Source organism: Anabrus simplex, chromosome 13 (assembly GCF_040414725.1).
Source record: "Anabrus simplex isolate iqAnaSimp1 chromosome 13, ASM4041472v1, whole genome shotgun sequence".
Classification (NCBI taxonomy): domain Eukaryota; kingdom Metazoa; phylum Arthropoda; class Insecta; order Orthoptera; family Tettigoniidae; genus Anabrus; species Anabrus simplex.
Window position 1 is genome coordinate 77,345,240 of NC_090277.1, and position 18,818 is coordinate 77,364,057.

An 18,818-nucleotide genomic window follows, 5' to 3' on the forward strand; every position below is an offset into this window, starting at 1 on the left:
CAGGTTTTTCTCCGGGTATTCCGGTTTTCCCTGTCATCTTTCATTCCAGCAACACTCTCCATTATCATTCCATAGCATTTATCAGTCGTTAATAAATCACTTTGGGAGTGGCGACCCCATTGTAATAATAGCCTATATATTGTTCATTCATTACATCCCTGACTCGGTCAAAGACTGGAAAACAGGTTGTAGGTTTTCCAGGACTATCTATGCATGGTTTCGAATATGAACTTACTTCTGCTGGTGTTATAATATGTGTTAAACTCTAAACTCGATACCTGCGGAAGTGAGTCAGTATATCGTATGTTAACATACGGTAGTTCCATCACAGAATTTCTGCTGTAAAGATTAAATATGACAAAAATTTCATATCTCTAAACATATATGTTTACAGATTTGAAAGCACGTAACCTTCCTCAAACTAAATAGAGCAACTTGGAAATGTTAATAAATTTCAAGCGTTGGTCAGTGTGCCGTCACGTTACATTTACGCCTTATTCGTAATGGAAATAATGAAAAGTTACTATGCTGTACTCTTTTTCAATCTTATAACAGCAGTAAGCTTTATGTCTGGTCTGCAATTAGTTCTGAGACACTGTAATGTTTGCTGATATTATGAGATTCGTACTGATTTGCGCGCTCTGCGTTCGGCTGCTTTGCTCCTACTGTGACGTCATTTCGTTAACCAATAGCAGCTCGGCTCGCGTTGGGCCCAACCTTTAGCAGTGTTTAAGAACCTTGGTTACACTGATTAGTGCAGCCATATGCTGAATATAGGGCTGGCATTCTTGAATTCAACAATCTAACTTTTCACTTCTTAAAACATATCAAGTCCAGTCACCATGCACAATCTCACATATGTTCATACTCCAACTCAAAACATGTCAGTCATACAGCCCCTCTATGTTATTTTAGCTTGTTTTGGTACAGGTAACCTACAGGACTAATTGTTTGTATGGTACGTGAGGTTTAGGGCTTATGTCCTTGGTGACTTCCTTTCCAAATTTCATATGAGGTTGCCTGCCCTAATCCATCTCTGTGAGGTATGGTGTGGTCAATGCCTGATATATTCTGGATTGGCCCACAATAAGGTTCTCACTTGTATTTTGTGTCTCAGTCTCATCCTTGACTCTGACAATGTGAATGTGACTGAGACATGAGCAGTGCTGGTAACGCCATTTGTAATAAAGCCAGATCCAGTAGGAAAGGGTAGGGAATTGACGTTCATATGGCTGGTCTGTGTGTACATTTGAGTTAAGATAAGAGACTTTTATATAACAGCATTTGAGTTAAGATAAGAGACTTTTATATAACAGCACTGTTTGGCTAGAAGAGGAAAGGAAAGGAAAACTGACTTACTCTTCAGTTTCTTAGTTTGCCTCCTTAGTGACACCGAGCTCTCTATGGCAGCTGATGGTGGAGCTGTTGAGGATCCTCCCGGCCTTCAGGTTGGGCACTTCACAGAAAACAGGAGACAAGGAAGATACATATTTCCTGCCGAGATGTATGTGCCGGTGCAGGGTGTGAAAGATAACAGTGAAAAATTTTAAGTTCTGAATGTTTTAGAATTTGTCTGTTTATGTTGCGCAGAATATTCTTCTGTATGTCTGTACATTTTCCTGATCGTTCAGTATTATTTTCAAATGTTGTATATTTAATAATTGCTCCATACTTCAAAAATATCCCTGAGCGTTCAAACTGGACACATTTTAACTCCTGGAGGTCTCTTAGTTGTCATGTTTTTAAGGATACTCAACATAGAAATTCTCTGAAAAATGATAATGAAGATTTCAAATTGAAATTGCTCATTTACCAGGAAATGATGAATTGTTAAGCCCACTCAAATTTAACTAAATTTCTAGATATGTCCGAAGAATGTGGTTTCTGGGACATTAACTCATCCACAGGACAATGGTGAACTTACGTCAGGCATGTGCATCTGAAAGAAGAAATCAAATCAGAGTTGACAGAGCCAGGCAAACATAGGTGAACACATTCGAAGTAATCTAATATTATGATGTCCTGTTTTGCTGATTGTGGAAATTGTTAGACTTGTTTGTGCATAGCAAGTAATCGATATAGATGATGATGATGATGATGATGATGATGATGGTGATGATGATGATGATGATGGATTGCATTTAATGTAAACACTGGAGTAGAGTGTATGAATATTGATAATGGATAAAAACTAACACACCCAACTTTGGCCATTTTAATCGATGAATAAGTCAAAGGGTTCTCATTGCAACCAAAGGATATTGCACAGATTAATATAGGAATTTTTGTAGGTTATAATTATATTGTCATGAAAACAGGGGTTCTTTTCTACTACAGCGGTCCGATGTGTATCCAAGTCCGACATCTCACTTCAGCCCTATGTGCCCGCGCTTTAAATTCTTCTTCTGCCTTGAATCATTCTTAGCTAGCCTATGACGTCTTTTTCATAGATTCTTAATGTCCCATAACCAAAATGAATAGATATAAATATTTGTGGTTTTAACATTTCCTTAATGCTAGATGCGAGCTTTGCCCTACTGTGAAATATAGTCGAAACTAGTTAAGATGTCCCTCTCTAGCGCGTTTGCCTGCTTATTATGCCATTATTCCGAAGTCCCAGGATGTGTCGTATTAAACAACTGGCCTGGATAAGAATTTGGTAGATAACTTAACTCACGGTTGCGGAGCACAGTTCCGTGTCGGCCTACAGATGCAGGGCGCATCAGTCCCAAGCCAGTCTTATTCTCTTTGCGTCTGATGTGCTGGTACTTAATTTTACCTTCATGGGGCCTCTTTCAGACGGTACGGGTTTGGCCCACTTCCGTGCTTAGCTGTCGGTCCGCCCAGGCTTAAGCTAAGAACTGAATGTTCAAGTAGAATCTTTCAGATGATGCGGACGTGGAGAGTAACAGCGTGCGGGAGAAATGTTTACGTGAGCGGTCCGTGGTGAGTCGCAATACCACGCGCATAGTTACTTGTTATTGGACATTAGTTGTTATGCATGTTGTCATACCCAACGGATCGACCTTGCTCGCGACATCAGTACAGAACCCGTTAGTGTACCTATAAAAAGTAGAAATGGATGTAGACGATAAACAGAAGTAGGCCCGAGCTGACCCATTTGATATACAGTATTTATTTCCCATTTTCAAGAAAAAATTATTCGTGTGCTTTTATACACTGACTTAGCAAATGTCATGGGATAGTCACCTAATAGCGTGTGGGGCCTGGGGCCTCTTCAGGCCCTGCGAACTGCAGTGAGACGCCGTGGAAGTGACTCGACAAGTCCCTGTTAGTCCTCTGGACGCAGCTGACACCAAATCGTTTGCAGAGCGGCCGCCAATGCTGGTCTGTTCGTGGGTGCAGGATCCATGGCACGGAGCCTGCATTCCAAGACATCACAGAAATGCTCGATAGGGTTCATATCAGGGCTCCTGGGTAGCCATGGCAGTCGTTGGACCTCTGCTGCATGTTTCTGGAACTATTCCCGGGCGACGTGGGAGCATGTGGCGGCGCGTTATCATCTTGAAACACCGCAGAACCGCCTGGGCGCTGGAAAGCCAAAAATGGGTGGAGATGGTCTCCGCGTACCATTCAAAGTCTATTCCAGAACAACTAGGGGGCCCATTCCATACCAGGAAAATGCACCCCAGACCATAACAGAGACACCAGCGCCCTGGACCACACCTTTGAGGCAGGCGGGATCCATCGCTTCATGTGGTCTGCGCCATACACGGTGCCTCCCATCGGCATGCTGCAGTTGAAATCGTGGTTCGTCCGACCACATCACGTTACGCCATTGTTCCAGTGTCCATCCCTGGTGACTGGCGACAAATGCGCGTCGTTGTGCCCGATGACGTTGGGTTAACAGTGGCACCCGTGTGCGGCGCCGGCTCCCATACCCCATAGAACCCATGTTCCTGCGGATTGTCCACTGGGAGACGGAGCACGGCCTGTGTTGAATTGAGCCATGATCTGTTGCACGGTTGCTCGTCTGTCACTATTGACAATCCGTCTCAGATGTCGCCGGTCACGGTCATCGAGCGTGGCTGGACGGCCGGTCGGTCGTCTGTTGTAGACAGTGACACCTCATTCAACCATTCACAATACACTCTGGACATGGTTGATCGTGTGAAGCCGAATTCCTGCACCACTTCTGAAATCGCACTTCCCATCCGTCGGGCACCGACCAACATACCCCGTTCGAACGGTGTCAGCTTGCGACGACGTTCCATGTTACACCTGTCACTTGCACAGCCACTGCTCACAAGGTCTCCTATACAACTGCCGCTGGCACAGGGGGCGTGTGTTGCGCAGACAACACACCTGCGCATCAGTGCTCCGCTATCCCATGACATTTGCTCAGTCAGTGTGTTTTCCTCTGTGATGTACAGCTGTTGTTATGGAACCCGAAATAGACAGTGAGAACTTAATAACTTCAATGTCACAAATATTAATGGTCACACGTTTGGGAAAGCGTGACATCATTCAGACCCGTTATTGAGGGAGTATCTTCAAAATTGTACCCTTCTTCTTCCCTAATGAAATGTGAAGGTTACAGCATGCGTGAAATATTTTTTATTTTCTTGAGTGTAAACGAAGATTATAATGGTCCATATTTATTACCACACTGAAAGGAGGGTTGAAAATTATTCACTGGAAAGTGCGGGGAGTTTTGGACCACTCGACCCATTAGGTGTGTAAGTGCCAGCAGAAGCAGGTACACCCGCGCATACACGCGGGCACGTTTTACTCCTGCACCATCTGAAAAAGGCCTGTGTGACTTATGCGCATAAATTAGGCCTACTGTACTTAAGCGTGTAACAACGTACGTAAATTAGGCCTACTCTACTTACGTATAGTGCTGACATGTTGGTGCTTAATTTTACATTCGTAAATGAATTGTGTAACAACGTGCATAAATTTATTAGGCCTACTGTACTTACACAGTGGTTTCTGTGACATTAAATTATGGAGAAGAAGAAAGCTAGACATTTTACAGATGATGAAAAATTAAAGTTTATTGAGAAGATGGATGCTAAATCATACATCAAACGTGTGCCATCGCCCATGTATTGGACTTTCCAGTGACAATTTTAAGCATAATTGTAAGCGACGTGTATAGTCGCATTTCTAAGAATGTTTTTCCTTGAAGTTTTTCTATGTTGGTGTTCTTAAAATGTATTATTTCTTTATTTATTTCATTAATATTGTGAACACTTGTTTCTTTGTTTTTATAGTAATTATTTTTACATTCAAACCTAATCTTAAATTTAACAGCGAAATTGTTTTTCATTTATTTTAGTTCTTTTTTCCTGTCTCCACAAAAACTTCCTAGCCAGTTTTGGCTGTACGTTAAATGGAATATAAAATTGCATTGCTCATATGGAATAATTTTCGGGACTATATACTTCTTCCGTTAAATGCGGGTTTAGGATAAATCGAGGTCACCCAAAATTGGGGTTATACTGTATATCTTCATATAGTTCAAAATGTTATGCTACTCCTGTGGGTGGGGTACGCAGAAGAATAAAACCATGGCATCACATGCCTGTTGTAAGTGGCAACTAAAAGGGGACCCATGGGCTCTCTCTTGGGAGCATGGATTGGCGACCACAGGCCCTTAGCTGAGTCTTTGCATTGCTTCCACGTACTTTATAATGCTCCACACTTTCACCTATCCCGTCTGACCTCCCTTGGTCAACTCTAGTTCTTTTACAACCCTGATGTTATAAGAGGATTTGAGGCCTAGGGAGTCTACTATGTTCATACCCTTCGTGGCCCTTGTCTTTCTTTGTCCGATACTTCATTTTTCTTCGTTTTGGGTCCCTTCTTTTCTCATTTTTCTCTCTTATCTTCCCTCTGAGGGTGGGGGACACAGACGAAGAGCTCCAACCCATTTTTTAAAAATGTCGATCGTAGATGTTCATCTTCTGCCAGATCCTCTTTTGCCTAAAACTTTTTCCTTAAAATATTACTTGTAGCAGACTGTTCTTTTCAGTAGTCCCCATATTGTGACCCACATATTCCAGCCACCTCATATTAATTGTCTTGATGAGCTCAGGTCGACATTTCGTTAATTGGAGTACTTCCTTATTTTTATTGTACTCCATACACATGTTCAGTGGTATTTTACCGCACTGTCGGCTGCCCCGAGGAAGGTCCATCATGGTTTTCCATCTTACACCTAGCAAATGCTGGAGCTGTACTGTAATTAAAGCCAAGTTTGTTTCCTTCCCACTCCTAGCCCGTTCCTATCCATCATCACCATAAGACCTATCTGTGTTGGAGCGCTGTAAAGCAACTTGTAAAAAAAAAAGGTTCTTGGACGTATTCCGGGTTGGGACCTGTATGAATTTCAAGTATTTAATTACATCTCATACAAACGAGATACTCATTATACCAAAATTTACTGTCCTTCATGCTAATCACCAGCATTGTGTACTACCCTTTGCCAATGACATGAGGCTTGTAGGTTACCTTTTTTGTTCATAGCAAATCTCTGGAGATGTCCTCATGCAAAGTACCCAAAGTGGTTACTTCATCTTAGGAATCATGTGAGTGTCACAAGGACTTAAGTTCTCGGATTATGGTAGATGGTACAGCAGTTCCCAGCTCCATTGACCAAACAAATCAGCCATTGTTTGTATTGTTCTTACTGTGAGCCTTGTCATGGAAAATGATGCATGGATCCTGTCACCGCTCCTTTCCCAAAGCAGGTCGCAGGTTGTGTTCCTGAAAGGAACAGTAATACTGCGCATTGACAGTCTGCTGATGCAGAGCATAATGGATTAGGATAACACCACCACAGTCGTACCCAAGAATAATCATAACATGGCTGGGGTTCTGACAAAATTTTGATCCTTGTCGTTATCCATAATAATGCCATTAATTCGATTCATGTGTCTGTTATGGCTCATACAATTTACCCCATGTCTCATACAGCATAATGATATGGCATAAGGAAGCGTCAACTCATACTTATAGTGCTCCAAGTAGTCACAAGCAGCGTTTTATCGTAACCATTTCTGCAGTTCTGTCAAATTTCACTGAATCCATCATGATGCAATTTTTTTCATGCCCAGATGTTCCTTCAAATGTGAAGCACAGTCATATTCCCTTACCTGGAGTCTCGGGCTAGCTCACAAATCGTATGTATTCTTCTTCACTGGCAATGGTACGACCAGGCTGATGCATATCTGCCACATTTCGGCTTTACACAATAAAGGCTTTTACCACTGTGCTACTGTCATGTACGGCAATGCAGATTCCCTGCAATTCTGTTGAAGACCTTGCTGACACTGTCATGCTGTATGACCTCGGGCACATCCAATCTTTATATAACTCCATTGCTCCTGTTTCAAAAACATCATGGCAACACAAAGTTAGATCATGAACTAACACAAGATTTTGTTCATTTCACCACTTCACATTTGCATGTTGTTAGAAGGGAATGTCTATTTGGGATTCCATTTTTCTGTTTTTATCCTCGGAACCTATTGGTGTGTTAATTCCTTGTTCTCTAAAGAAAATGAGAAACGTAATCAAACGAATAATTATCATCACTCCTAGTACTTTCTCTGTGTAAACATTTAAATGGGTTTAATTACAAGCATGAACTACAAAAAGGACCTCAGTTATGATTCAGTAAAACTTACTCTACTGAAAAAGCTGCGATAAGACAAGCCGAGACATGTGAAAGATCCTTCGCAAGATGTGACTTAAGATTTTGAATATGCAGGAGAGGTTAAGACAAAATGTACCCTTGGTTTAGTTGAACTGTAAAGTGCAGCTACAAAATGCTGAACATAGCACTGACATTCTTGAAGGCGGCAATCTAACATTTCACTTCCTAAAATCGATGAAACCAGGCGAGTTGGTTGTGTGGTTAGGGCCACGCAGCTGTGAGCTTGCATCCAGGAGATAGTGTGTTCGAACCTCACTATCGGCAGCCCTGAAAATGGTTTTCCATGTTTTCCCATTTTCATACAAGGCAAATGCTGGGGCTGTACCTGAATTAAGGCCATGGCTGCTTTCTTTCCACTCCTGGCCTTTATTATCACATTGTCACCATAAGACCTATCTCTATCAGTGTGACGTAAAGCAACTTATATAAAAAACACAAGATTTATAACATTAACTGTTGTATCCTCATATTGAAAGATTAGAATCTTTTTTCTCTGGGTAAAAAAGTATATAGGGTTCAATAGTATTTAGTCCAACAACTGACAATTTGTTAACCGAACATGGACATGTTAGGCAAGATGGTGAGATCCAACATCTGTCTCTTTGACAATCAGTCAACTTTGGGAACACAAGGCACAAACAAGTGACAAGTCTTTTAAGAAGACTAAATAGGATGAAGAGGATGACAGACTGTTGTGGGAAGAGAGAAGAAATGATGTGGAGATCATACTTGTACTTCTAGTTTGTCTTCTATTACGCCCTCTTCAAGAGCTGTTCTGTTTATCCTATTTTGAGTTCCTGTTCTTCATATAATTATGACATGACACATGTCGTTCATTTCATTTCTACATTGGGAGAATATATTGATGTTCCTATTGTGCAACTATGAAAGTCATATTATCAGCTATGTCATGTTTATGTATAAACTTTTAATCTTGTTATCTGTTTTCTCTACATATCTTACCTTGCTTTGCATATTTGTTCCTTACAGCATCCTACCAATATTAAGGATGAAATATGCATAGATGAACACACAGTTGGTCAACTGGTTGCTTGTCTCAAAGAAGAAGGCAAGTAAGTACTGCTTAGCTTATATAGATTTTACAGCCCTAACCATCGACAATATGGAATTTACTATTTATGCGTTCAGTAGCTCCATCTTTGGCGAGAACCCAATATCGTGAGTTCAATGCCAGCACAGGTCTATCCGCATCATTCTTGAATTCTGTCACCTGTACTTCAGTCACGTTCGATGGTGGGGTGATAGAAAATTCTACAAAATTAAAGTAACTCTACCCATAGGAAGTAGTGATTAGCAGGCTGCCTAGTGAGAAGTTTCTTAATTCCTTTACTAAATGTACAAACATACTCATCTGAATTAAAAAATGAAAAGTATGAAAATTAATATTCATTAAATAAAATACAAAATCGTCAGACCTTGTACTCACACTTAGTTCTTAGCTGCTTACTTACACATATGTTATTTGAAGGGCGCCAGCTACAACTCAGTGCAGCAATAATAGAATGAGAATCTTGAATATCTCTAGGTTGTGGGGTAATAAGCTTACTTTTGACAACATACCATATAATTTCTGGGAAAAGAAGATTGGCATTCACTTTCCCCATTAAATTTGAGGTTATCTACTTCTGTCATTGAAATAATACTATGAATTCATTTGATAGAACAAAATATATTCTTTAAATTGTATAGAAAAAATAATAAGTCTTGTTGCGATAAAACGGTGAGAATAAGATGTTATGACATTGCATCTGAAAGAAACTAGGCATGAATTTGAATTCTTCTTGACCGGACATTTAACAATTATAGAGAAATATATCCCTCACTGGTTCACGTGACAGTATGTTCAACACTTTGAGTGTAATTACAACGTATTCCTTTGATCTGGTGTTTACTGTAGATGTATCAAGCCTAATTTGGTGATGTATCCTTTTTGTTTCATTGACGACTAAGTATCCATGTGACTGCTTCTTCTCCATCGAGAGGACTTCTTTGTAAGTCTGTCCTGTATGCCTTCATGGTAAGTGTATCCCTGTAACTGAACTGACCGACTGAGGTCTCACCTTCCACTTGACCCCATCACTGTTCACCTTTCACTTTACTTCTTCTCTCTTCACCTTCCGTTTGATTAATGACTGACACTACAATATGTAGCCACCTTATATAGACAGTTGACACACCTACACAATCTCCAGAAATAACCATGATCTACTCCCACGTCACGACAAATGTTACACCCTATGGTGAAATCGCCCGCGGCACCCAGTAGGTATCTCCAAGTACATGAGCTCACCGCTAAATGCTCATGATGACGTAGCGATGACTTGGCAGTAACGCCAGCAGTATTGCACAATGTAGCCATGTCATATCCACATCTTATATATAGCAACTCTTACTGTACATGTTTTTAGTGTTAATCTACACACACATATATGCATAAATTTAACTACAATCACGCAAGCGTCAAGCATTGCAGAATTGAACTGAACTATAATAACAGTACAATAATAGTAATCTCACAGATAAAATAATAATAATAATAATAACAGGACATAATAATAATAATAATAATAATAATAATAATAATAATAATAATAATAATAATAATAATAATAATATCACAGATATCATCTTGCAACAGGATTTGAACCGTTACACTAGATGTTACTACTTGGTAGCTGTGTCGGTAAAAATATTATTAATATTACTATCACAGATCTGTTCTTCATATTGTAATAAGTGTTCCTGGTGGAGGGTATCTGGTTGACTATGACCTTGCTTTTGGCCATTCTTCCAACATGACCAGTCCAGTGAATCTACCTGCCATGATTTAGACATGTGATTCTGTCTCCTTTCAGATATCTGTACATCTCTGCATTCTGGTATCAAACCTCCTTTTCATTTATTAGCAACACTTTGCAGATATCTTCCTTTTGTGAAATCCATTTTCTTCTTAATAGAAAGACAACTGGATCTTCTCCCAAGAATTATTCCTGCTGATGAACCATGTTGCACAAATTATTGAATTCATAATTTTCTTAACACTGATATCTGGAGTGATGAAAGTCCTCATCATGTTGTTCAGTCACATTCAACATAGGTTCTCATTGAATGTATATGTAGAAAGCAGGGAGAAAAGTATTGCCCATTCATACTCCCACTGCATTTGACCGGCCAACAGTACTTGCAATTGCTAATTGAAACAAGGACAGAGTTTTCAGTGACATTTCTCTGCACATACAAAGTGGTATCTTGATTGTATGACACTCACATTTCTCTGTCGTGCAGGTGTGCTTTGACACAACTTTTTTCAGGTGATTGAATTGGTTGAAATCATCTATTTCAGTGGCTGGCATGAAGCCTTAAAGTTAATCCCTTTGATTTTTATTTCTTGGGGCCTGCTGAGTGGTTCAGACAATTGAGGTGCTAGCTTTCTGACACCAACTTGACAGGCTTGATTCTCTCTGAGTTCAGTGGTATTTGAATGTGCTCAAATACATCATGCTCATATTGGTAGAATTACTGGCACATAAAGGAAGTCCTGCAAGACAAAATTCTGGTACCACGGCGTCTCTAAAAACTGTAAAAGTAGTTTGTGGGGCATAAAGAAAATAACATTATAATTGTACCAGGGGTATGGCCTATCCATCAATTCAAACTGCTACATTCTCGACAATGCTGTCATCTAATTAAGAATATCCGAACTATATGTTGTCCTAAATGTTGTATCTTTTGGGATGAGATGTTCCTAGCATCAATTTTTTAGTGCTTCCTGTTGTTTGGAAACTCTATCGTGAAGAGTGTTTGTGTTTTGAAGTTCTGTTACTCACTCAGCATTCATGTGTTATTGATAAATCTGGAGTTTTCAACACTGTGATTAAATTGATCCACCAAGTGATATGGTTTGATATCAAAACTTTATCAACATATCAAATTTAAATTCAAATTATTGTTTTCATTACTTTTGTGTTGACTGCCACTTTTGCAATCATTTAAGATAAGGCTAGGAAACAACAGATAGGGAATCTGGCACCTGGGTGACTGCCCTAAATGCATATCAGTAGTGATTGATGGAATGATGTATAAGCCGGGAATCTTGGGAGACCTTATATTTTGATGCAGTGTGTTATTGAGTGTTCCATGTAAGCGAGGAGATCTACTTCAGGGTACTTACGGAGCATGTTAGTTAGCAGAGATGATTTTCTTAGTGATAGTAATGTACTTCCCAATAGGCGTAGTGAAAATAATTTAATAGAAAGGAAGCTAGTAAGGCCTTCCATGGATATTTATGACAGTCATAGCAGAGGACTTGCTGTGAAAATTGAGTGGTAGTGTATGTCATGGCAATTCAAGGTAGTGTATATCCTGGGGCTACTACTTCTGCGATAATGGTAAGTCTACGAAAAATATTGAACACGTGAAATCAACTCAGTCCCCCTGAAATTCAACAAACTTTTTAGTTACAAAATACCCCATAGGCTTGATCTTCCAGAATGGTCTTGTGTGAATAATGAAATGAGTAATACAATTTTTTAAATTAGGATCTGTAAGCACTTTAATAATATTAAGGCATGGTATACGTATCTATGTAATGGGGTTAGATATTTCTTAGTAAGTGAACTACATCCAACTATTAAAGAGTTTACAATACCACAGAATATAATTGCACTTCCATGCCCTTGAAAACTAATTTAAGGTACTGAAGGGAGTACAGAACAACAGAACCATGAAATAAAGGAAACAAATCAGGAAAGTAAGGAATTTTAAGGTACCCAACTTCAACAGTCAATTTTAAGGGAGGGTGGGGTTCTGAGATTGGTCTTGGTAAACTGTCAAAGAGTAGAAAATAAGCAATTAAAATTCAGTGTATTGATGGAATCTGAGGAGATTGATGTGATAGGAGTGGAATCCTAGATTGTTGTGGAGAGAAAGTGTGGTAATGGAGAAATATTTCCAAAAGGTTTTACTGTCTGTCACAGAGAGCAAGGATATAAGATATTGGAGGGAATATTTATTCTGGCAAAGGAAACTTATTGCTGACATGAATGGTTTACTGGTGAAAGGGATGAAATATTAAGGATAAAATTACTTTGTGATAATATGAAAGAAGTGTGAATTATAGGAATATATATTCCTAGATGAAAGGAAGGGGACATGGAAATGTTTGAGAAACTAATGGATTATACTCATTAAAACAATAATAATGATATGGTAATAAGTCGGGGAGATATAAACTTGCTTGAAGTTGAATAAAATGGAGCTGCAGGTGAAGTTCAATAAGTATGGTTTGTCCATTATTGGAATATGCGAACAGTGTTTAGGATTCTCACCAGGAATACCTAATAAAAGAAATAGATAGCGTGCAGAGAAAAGCAGCAAGTTTTGTAACGGGATTTCAGGAGAAAAGTTAATGTATCAGAAAAATTAAATAAAGTTTGTGGGATGCTTTAATTAAGAGAAGAGAGAGGACTTGCCTAAAAGAATTCATATAAAGCCAATGCAGGAGAAGAGGCGAGAGGGTGGGGGATATCCGAGGAGTCTTCAGTTGGAAAATAATTATGTTGGCATGGCTAACAACAAGTATAAAACTACATGGGGTTTCAGCCCAAGGGATTGAGGTAAATTTTCATTGATTGGGAAAGGCGTGAAGTTGTGGAACAGTTTACCTGGGTAAGTGTTGGTTATTTTCAAAAATCTGCAGATATTCAAGAAAGGGAATGGAATATTTGAGGCCATCAGACCTGTGCGTGTAATTGTGTATAAGGAATTTTTTGCATAAGTTAATTCCATCCCTTTGTCTATGGAGATTGCCCATAGGAGTGAAGTACAGTGACGTCTCTTAGAGCCCTGGGACCTGTACAGTAACTATAGAAGCCCTTCAGGGATTCTAAAATGGGGTGGAATAAATGGTTCTGGATAAGACACAGCAGGTTGTTATGCATGATAAGTACCAAAATGGGGAAAAATATAATGTAATTTAAATCTTATAGCCGTTGTATGGTATTACTTGATGTGATTCTACATACTGTATATGAGTTCATTATGTGTAAGTGCAGTAGGTATTATGAGTAGAATTTTGTAAATAATATAAAATTATTAAGTAGGCCTATGAGCTGTGTGTTGAATAAATAATTATTACTGTATATTGTATACTACTATATTTGAGGAAATATTCTCCTTTTTTAAGTTAAAAATGAATGCTTGATAATAATGTATTTTTGTGTATCAATTGCCTCCGAGGTAAACACCTCATTTGCAAATGAAATAATTTTCATTTGATCTGATTGGACCACCTTGTGTGAACATGTAAGTCTATGTTTTGACGGATGTTAGCTTTAAGTATGTGGCCACTATTTGAATAGATTTTAGAGAGAACAGAGAGAAGGATAGAGCCCTAGCGAGTGTAGCTCTGTTGCAAAGTTGCGTCCCATTCTATGGTTGTGTGTTCTTCGTAAGCCTCTGTTATTGTGTAAAGTAAGCAACTAGTTAGTAAATCTTAGATGGAAGCAAGCAGTCGAATATTTATTTACCTACCACCCTGCCAACTCGTTACTGTTTGAAGTATCAGTTTTTCCATTGGCCTTTGCTTTCGGTACCATTTTTTATTGTGGGAAAATATCACAGCTTTGTACAATATCTGAAAGTATGCTTTCATGGCAGTCTCATTTTTATGTGCATCTGTCATCCCATAGTGGTGTAATACTGATTAGATTCTCTGTGACGGAGTTGCCTTGTAATTTGAAGAGAATAATTTTGGTATCTGTATTGAGTTAGCTTTTGGATTCTGCATTTGATCATGTTGTCATACTCATAGAGTTAGTAAATGATACACTTGAGTTAGCATTGGTGCCACCATCTACAAGAGAATCAGTGTAGCGAGCGGAGCATGTTGAAATCGCAGCTGTTTGGCAGAAAGCTTGCTCTGCTATTCTCATCAATGTAAATAGGGGCCATTTAAACCTGTGTAGATATACATAAGGTTTAAAATTCTTACATGTAAATATTCTCAAATACTACAGTATACCTGCGGTGCTTCTCTCCAGTAAAAAGGAAAGCCCAAAAAGCATGAATACAGGACTACTAATAAAAAAAGGACAGTGTTCAGATTCAGTTAATTAATACAAAATTAATTTACTGTTCATATTAAGTCTTCTAACAACAGACGTTTAGAAGGAGGTCTCGTATATTTCTTTTTTTGTGTGTAAATGACCAGAAATTTGGTATAATTCTGCCCAATGACCGAAAATGTCCTCTTGTACGAAGCAGATGAACAAGTTTTTAGGCCTAAAATCGTTGGCGGGATTTTGGGGTAAAGTGGACAAAGTACAAGTTGGCAGGTTCGAGCTTGGCTCAGTACGGTGATACTTGAAGGTGTTCAAATAAGTAGATAGATTTAGCCGCACATGAAAGAAATCCTGTGGGAAGAAATTCCAACACCTCAGCATCTCTGAAAACTGTACAAGTACTTAGTGGGATGTAAAGCCTTATTATTATTGTGATTATTATTATTATTATTATTAGTATTATTATTATTATTATTATTACTGTCGATGTTTTCTAAACTTGATTACAAGTGGAAATATGACACTCTGTTCTGGTTTCAGCCTATTATTGAATGTTTATTTAGCCTTTCCTGAAATGTATGATTTGCTTTAAGGTTTTAACTTCTAAAATGATTTCTGTTAATAATATAATTTTGTGTGCCTATTTCTAGCCGAGTAAACCCCTTGTTGGATAGACCCTCCAATGAGGCTGGGCGGCATCTGCCATATGTAGGTAACTGCGTGTTATTGTGGTTGAGATGTGTGGTGTGTGAGTTGGAGGGATGTTGGAAATGGAACAAACACCTCATCCAGCTCCCGGGCTATTGGAATTAACCAATTCCCAGCCGAGAATCGAAAACGGGACTCTCTGAAGTGATGGTCAGTACGCTGATCATTTAGCCAACGAGACGGATTTCTGTTAATGGAAAGGGAGAGTGGTAAAATATATGAACGAAGAGAATTGAAAAGTACTTACACTCTTTTTACAATTTGCTTTACATCACACCAACACAGATAGGCCTTATGGCGATGATGGGATAGGGAAGGACTGGGAGTGGGAAGGAAGCACCCATGGGATTAATTAAGGTACAGCCCTAGCATTTGCCTGTTGTGAAAATGGGGAAACCACAGAAAACCATCTTCGGTATTGCCGACAGTCTGGCTTGAACCCACTATTTCCCAAAAGCAAGCTTACAGCTGCATTGCCCTAACCGCATGGCCAACTCGCTCAGTCAATAATACATTATGCTTGTAGATAGTCCGATGTGACATTTGAAGGAAGAATAATTTTGACGAAAGCAAAGGACTCAGAAGTTCACATGGTGAGGAAGAACTAGTCTCTAAATTGTAATATCTGGTAAGGTATGAATGGCGATATAAGGGGCTGCTGCATGTATTGTACGAAGAACTGTATATCAAGAAAATATATTCAACAGCTTTTAATGGGCCTACTATAAATACACACAAAAAGTGAAAAATTGACCACAATTCCAGGCTATCGTGCACATCTCTTCTTATATCCTTTTTTGTACCAATTCGCTTTACATCACACTGATACACATAGGTCTTACAATGTCTATGGGACAGGAAAGGGCTACGAGTGGGAAGAAAATGACCTTGGCCTTAATTAAGGTACAGCTCCAGCATTTGCCTGGTGTAAAAATTGGAAACCATCTTCAGTGCTGCCAATAGTGGCAATCAAACCCACTATCTCCTGAATACAAGCTGACAGCTACATGACCTAAAGCCTGCAGCCACTCGCTCGGTATCATGCACTTGATTTTTCTGGGCATTTACTTTCAAAGGCATGGCCAATCAGTGAAAGGAAAATGTCATCCCTTTATATTTTGTAAAACATTAATTTCAGTCTTCAAGGTAAGGTCCAAAGAATCTCATTAACACTGACAGGAGAATCGGTCCTGAAGTCAGCCCAAATAGGCCAATTCACATGACAACAAGTGTCACACAGAGTATTATTTTATACACACGGAAATGAATTTCAACGAAAATACCTGTGAAATGACATGCCACTGCCCTTTGTGACCCTCTCTATGCAGCCATAAGCTGCACAGGAGACAGGCATTTCCCTTCAGTTAAGTATCAATTTATCAGGAAGCTCCAGTGGTGACGCTGCCAAACAATTTAGTTTTGCCAAACAGCGCATCTGTTCAATTTCGCACGCGACTGCAGCGCCAAAGCTACCTCTAGTGTGTTATTTACTAACTGTATGGTCTTACTCATAAAAGGTATTAATTTTTAGTTTTCTTTATTCTAGTCTTCCAGGGGATTCAGGAGATAGTAGCTGCTCGATATTGCATACAGGAAGTGATCTGATGTGCGATTTACCACCTCATAATGTAAATGACAAACTGCTCCTGTCCCAGTCTGAGCAAAGGGCAAATCAACCTATTAGCGAGTTGGTTCACTCTTGTAATGAATGTGGTACAAAATTTTCGCGAAAATGTCGTCTTCAAAAACACCTCCTCAAACATACTGGAAGACCCAAACATTGTTGCAGAGTGTGTGGTAAGGTATTTCGCAAAACGGACCACCTGAATAGGCACCTCCGTACTCATTCAGAAATACGTCCGCACTGTTGTAGCCAATGTGGTAAAAGGTTTCGAGAGAAATCTACGTTAACTACACACATAGCCACTCATACTGAAGCGCGCAGGTACTGGTGTACCCAATGTGGTAAAGGCTTCCGTGAAAATCGGAATCTCAATAATCACATGTACACCCATACTGGAGAGTGTCCGTATTCCTGTAACGAATGTGGTAAACGTTTTCGTCTAAAAAGCTCGCTAGCCGAGCATCTCGAAACTCATACTGGATTGCGTCGTATTTGGTGTAACAAATGTAATAGGAAGTTTCGGGGTAAGGACGAGCTTAATGTACACATGACCGTTCACACTGAAGATCGTCCGAATCGTTGTTACCTATGTGGTAAATGTTTTTGGCTGAAGGTTCGGCTTAAGAATCACATGGTTATTCATAGTAATGAGCGTCCATTTGTTTGTAAGATTTGTTGTAAAGGATTTCGCCAAAAGAAGAATCTTAAATCACACATGGTCACTCATAGCGGAGTACGTCCGCACGTTCGTAGGGAAAGTGGTACAGAATCTTCGTTTCAAGGACCAAAGCTATCTAATAGTGGCGAACGTCCATATGGTTGTCATGATTGCGGTAAAACATTCTCTGTAAAGTACAATCTGATATCACATATAAGCACTCATAGTCAGGAACGTCAAGGACGAAAGCTATCTAATAGTGGCGAACGTCCGTATGGTTGTCATGATTGCGGTAGAACATTCGCTGTAAAGTGCAATCTTATATCACATATAAGCACTCATGGTCAGGAACGTCCATACGGGTGTAATGAATGTGGTAAACGTTTTCGTCTTTCAAGCACGCTTAAGAGACATGTACTCACTCATAGTGTAGATCCTCCATTTGGTTGTAACCATTGTGGTAAGAGACTTCGTAGGAAGGAAACGCTTATTAATCACTTGCGTACACATATTGAACAGCGTTCGAACTGAAGTGATGAATTTGATAAAACGTTTTCCCTGAAATGTATCTTATAAGACAACTTATCACTCATACTTTGAGTGTGCTGATACTATTGTAATGATTGTTTTAAAATGTTTCATTAAAGATCACGATTAATAAAGAACTTTTTGCACATACTGGCGCTCCCCCACCCTTTTGTACTAAATGCTGATGTGCACTTTCCCTTTCTTTGTAAACATGTTCACCATACTGGATAGCGCCCATACGTACGAAACAATGTCGTAGTAAGGTAGGTTGTGGTCATAAGGCCCAGCAGGTATTAAGGCCCACTGTTTGATTTTCGCTTTTGCCGCTTCTTTGGTCGGTAGTGAACCTACATGTCTGCTTACTGTCTATGCCTGCTACTTGTTGGTGAAAGTGAGAACTCGGCCCTCCTCAGTATTTGGTTGCTAAGCCAGAGTCAAGACTCGAGAAGGGGAGTTGATCTCATTTTAATAACTTTTCTTAGGAAAGGGACGTAAAAACGGGAATGTTAGTGCTGGGATAGCATTAAAATA

The 18,818-nt window shown here is 39.4% G+C and overlaps 1 protein-coding gene across 2 annotated transcripts in view; it reads left to right on the top strand.

The window, feature by feature from the left end:
- Nucleotides 1-18,320, top strand: part of LOC136885021 (zinc finger protein 615-like) — a 36,532-nt gene extending 18,212 nt beyond the window's left edge. Inside the window, exons 3-4 of one of the 2 annotated variants that reach the window (XM_067157407.2) lie at nucleotides 8,678-8,760; nucleotides 17,024-18,320. In XM_067157407.2, coding sequence (XP_067013508.2) covers nucleotides 8,678-8,760; nucleotides 17,024-18,290 — 1,350 coding nt within the window. In that variant the 3' untranslated portion in view covers nucleotides 18,291-18,320. Of the gene's footprint in view, nucleotides 1-8,677; nucleotides 8,761-9,658; nucleotides 9,726-17,023 lie in introns of those variants that run through there. The other variant, XM_068230109.1, reaches the window with a different exon arrangement.
- The last annotated feature ends 498 nt before the right edge of the window (nucleotides 18,321-18,818 follow it).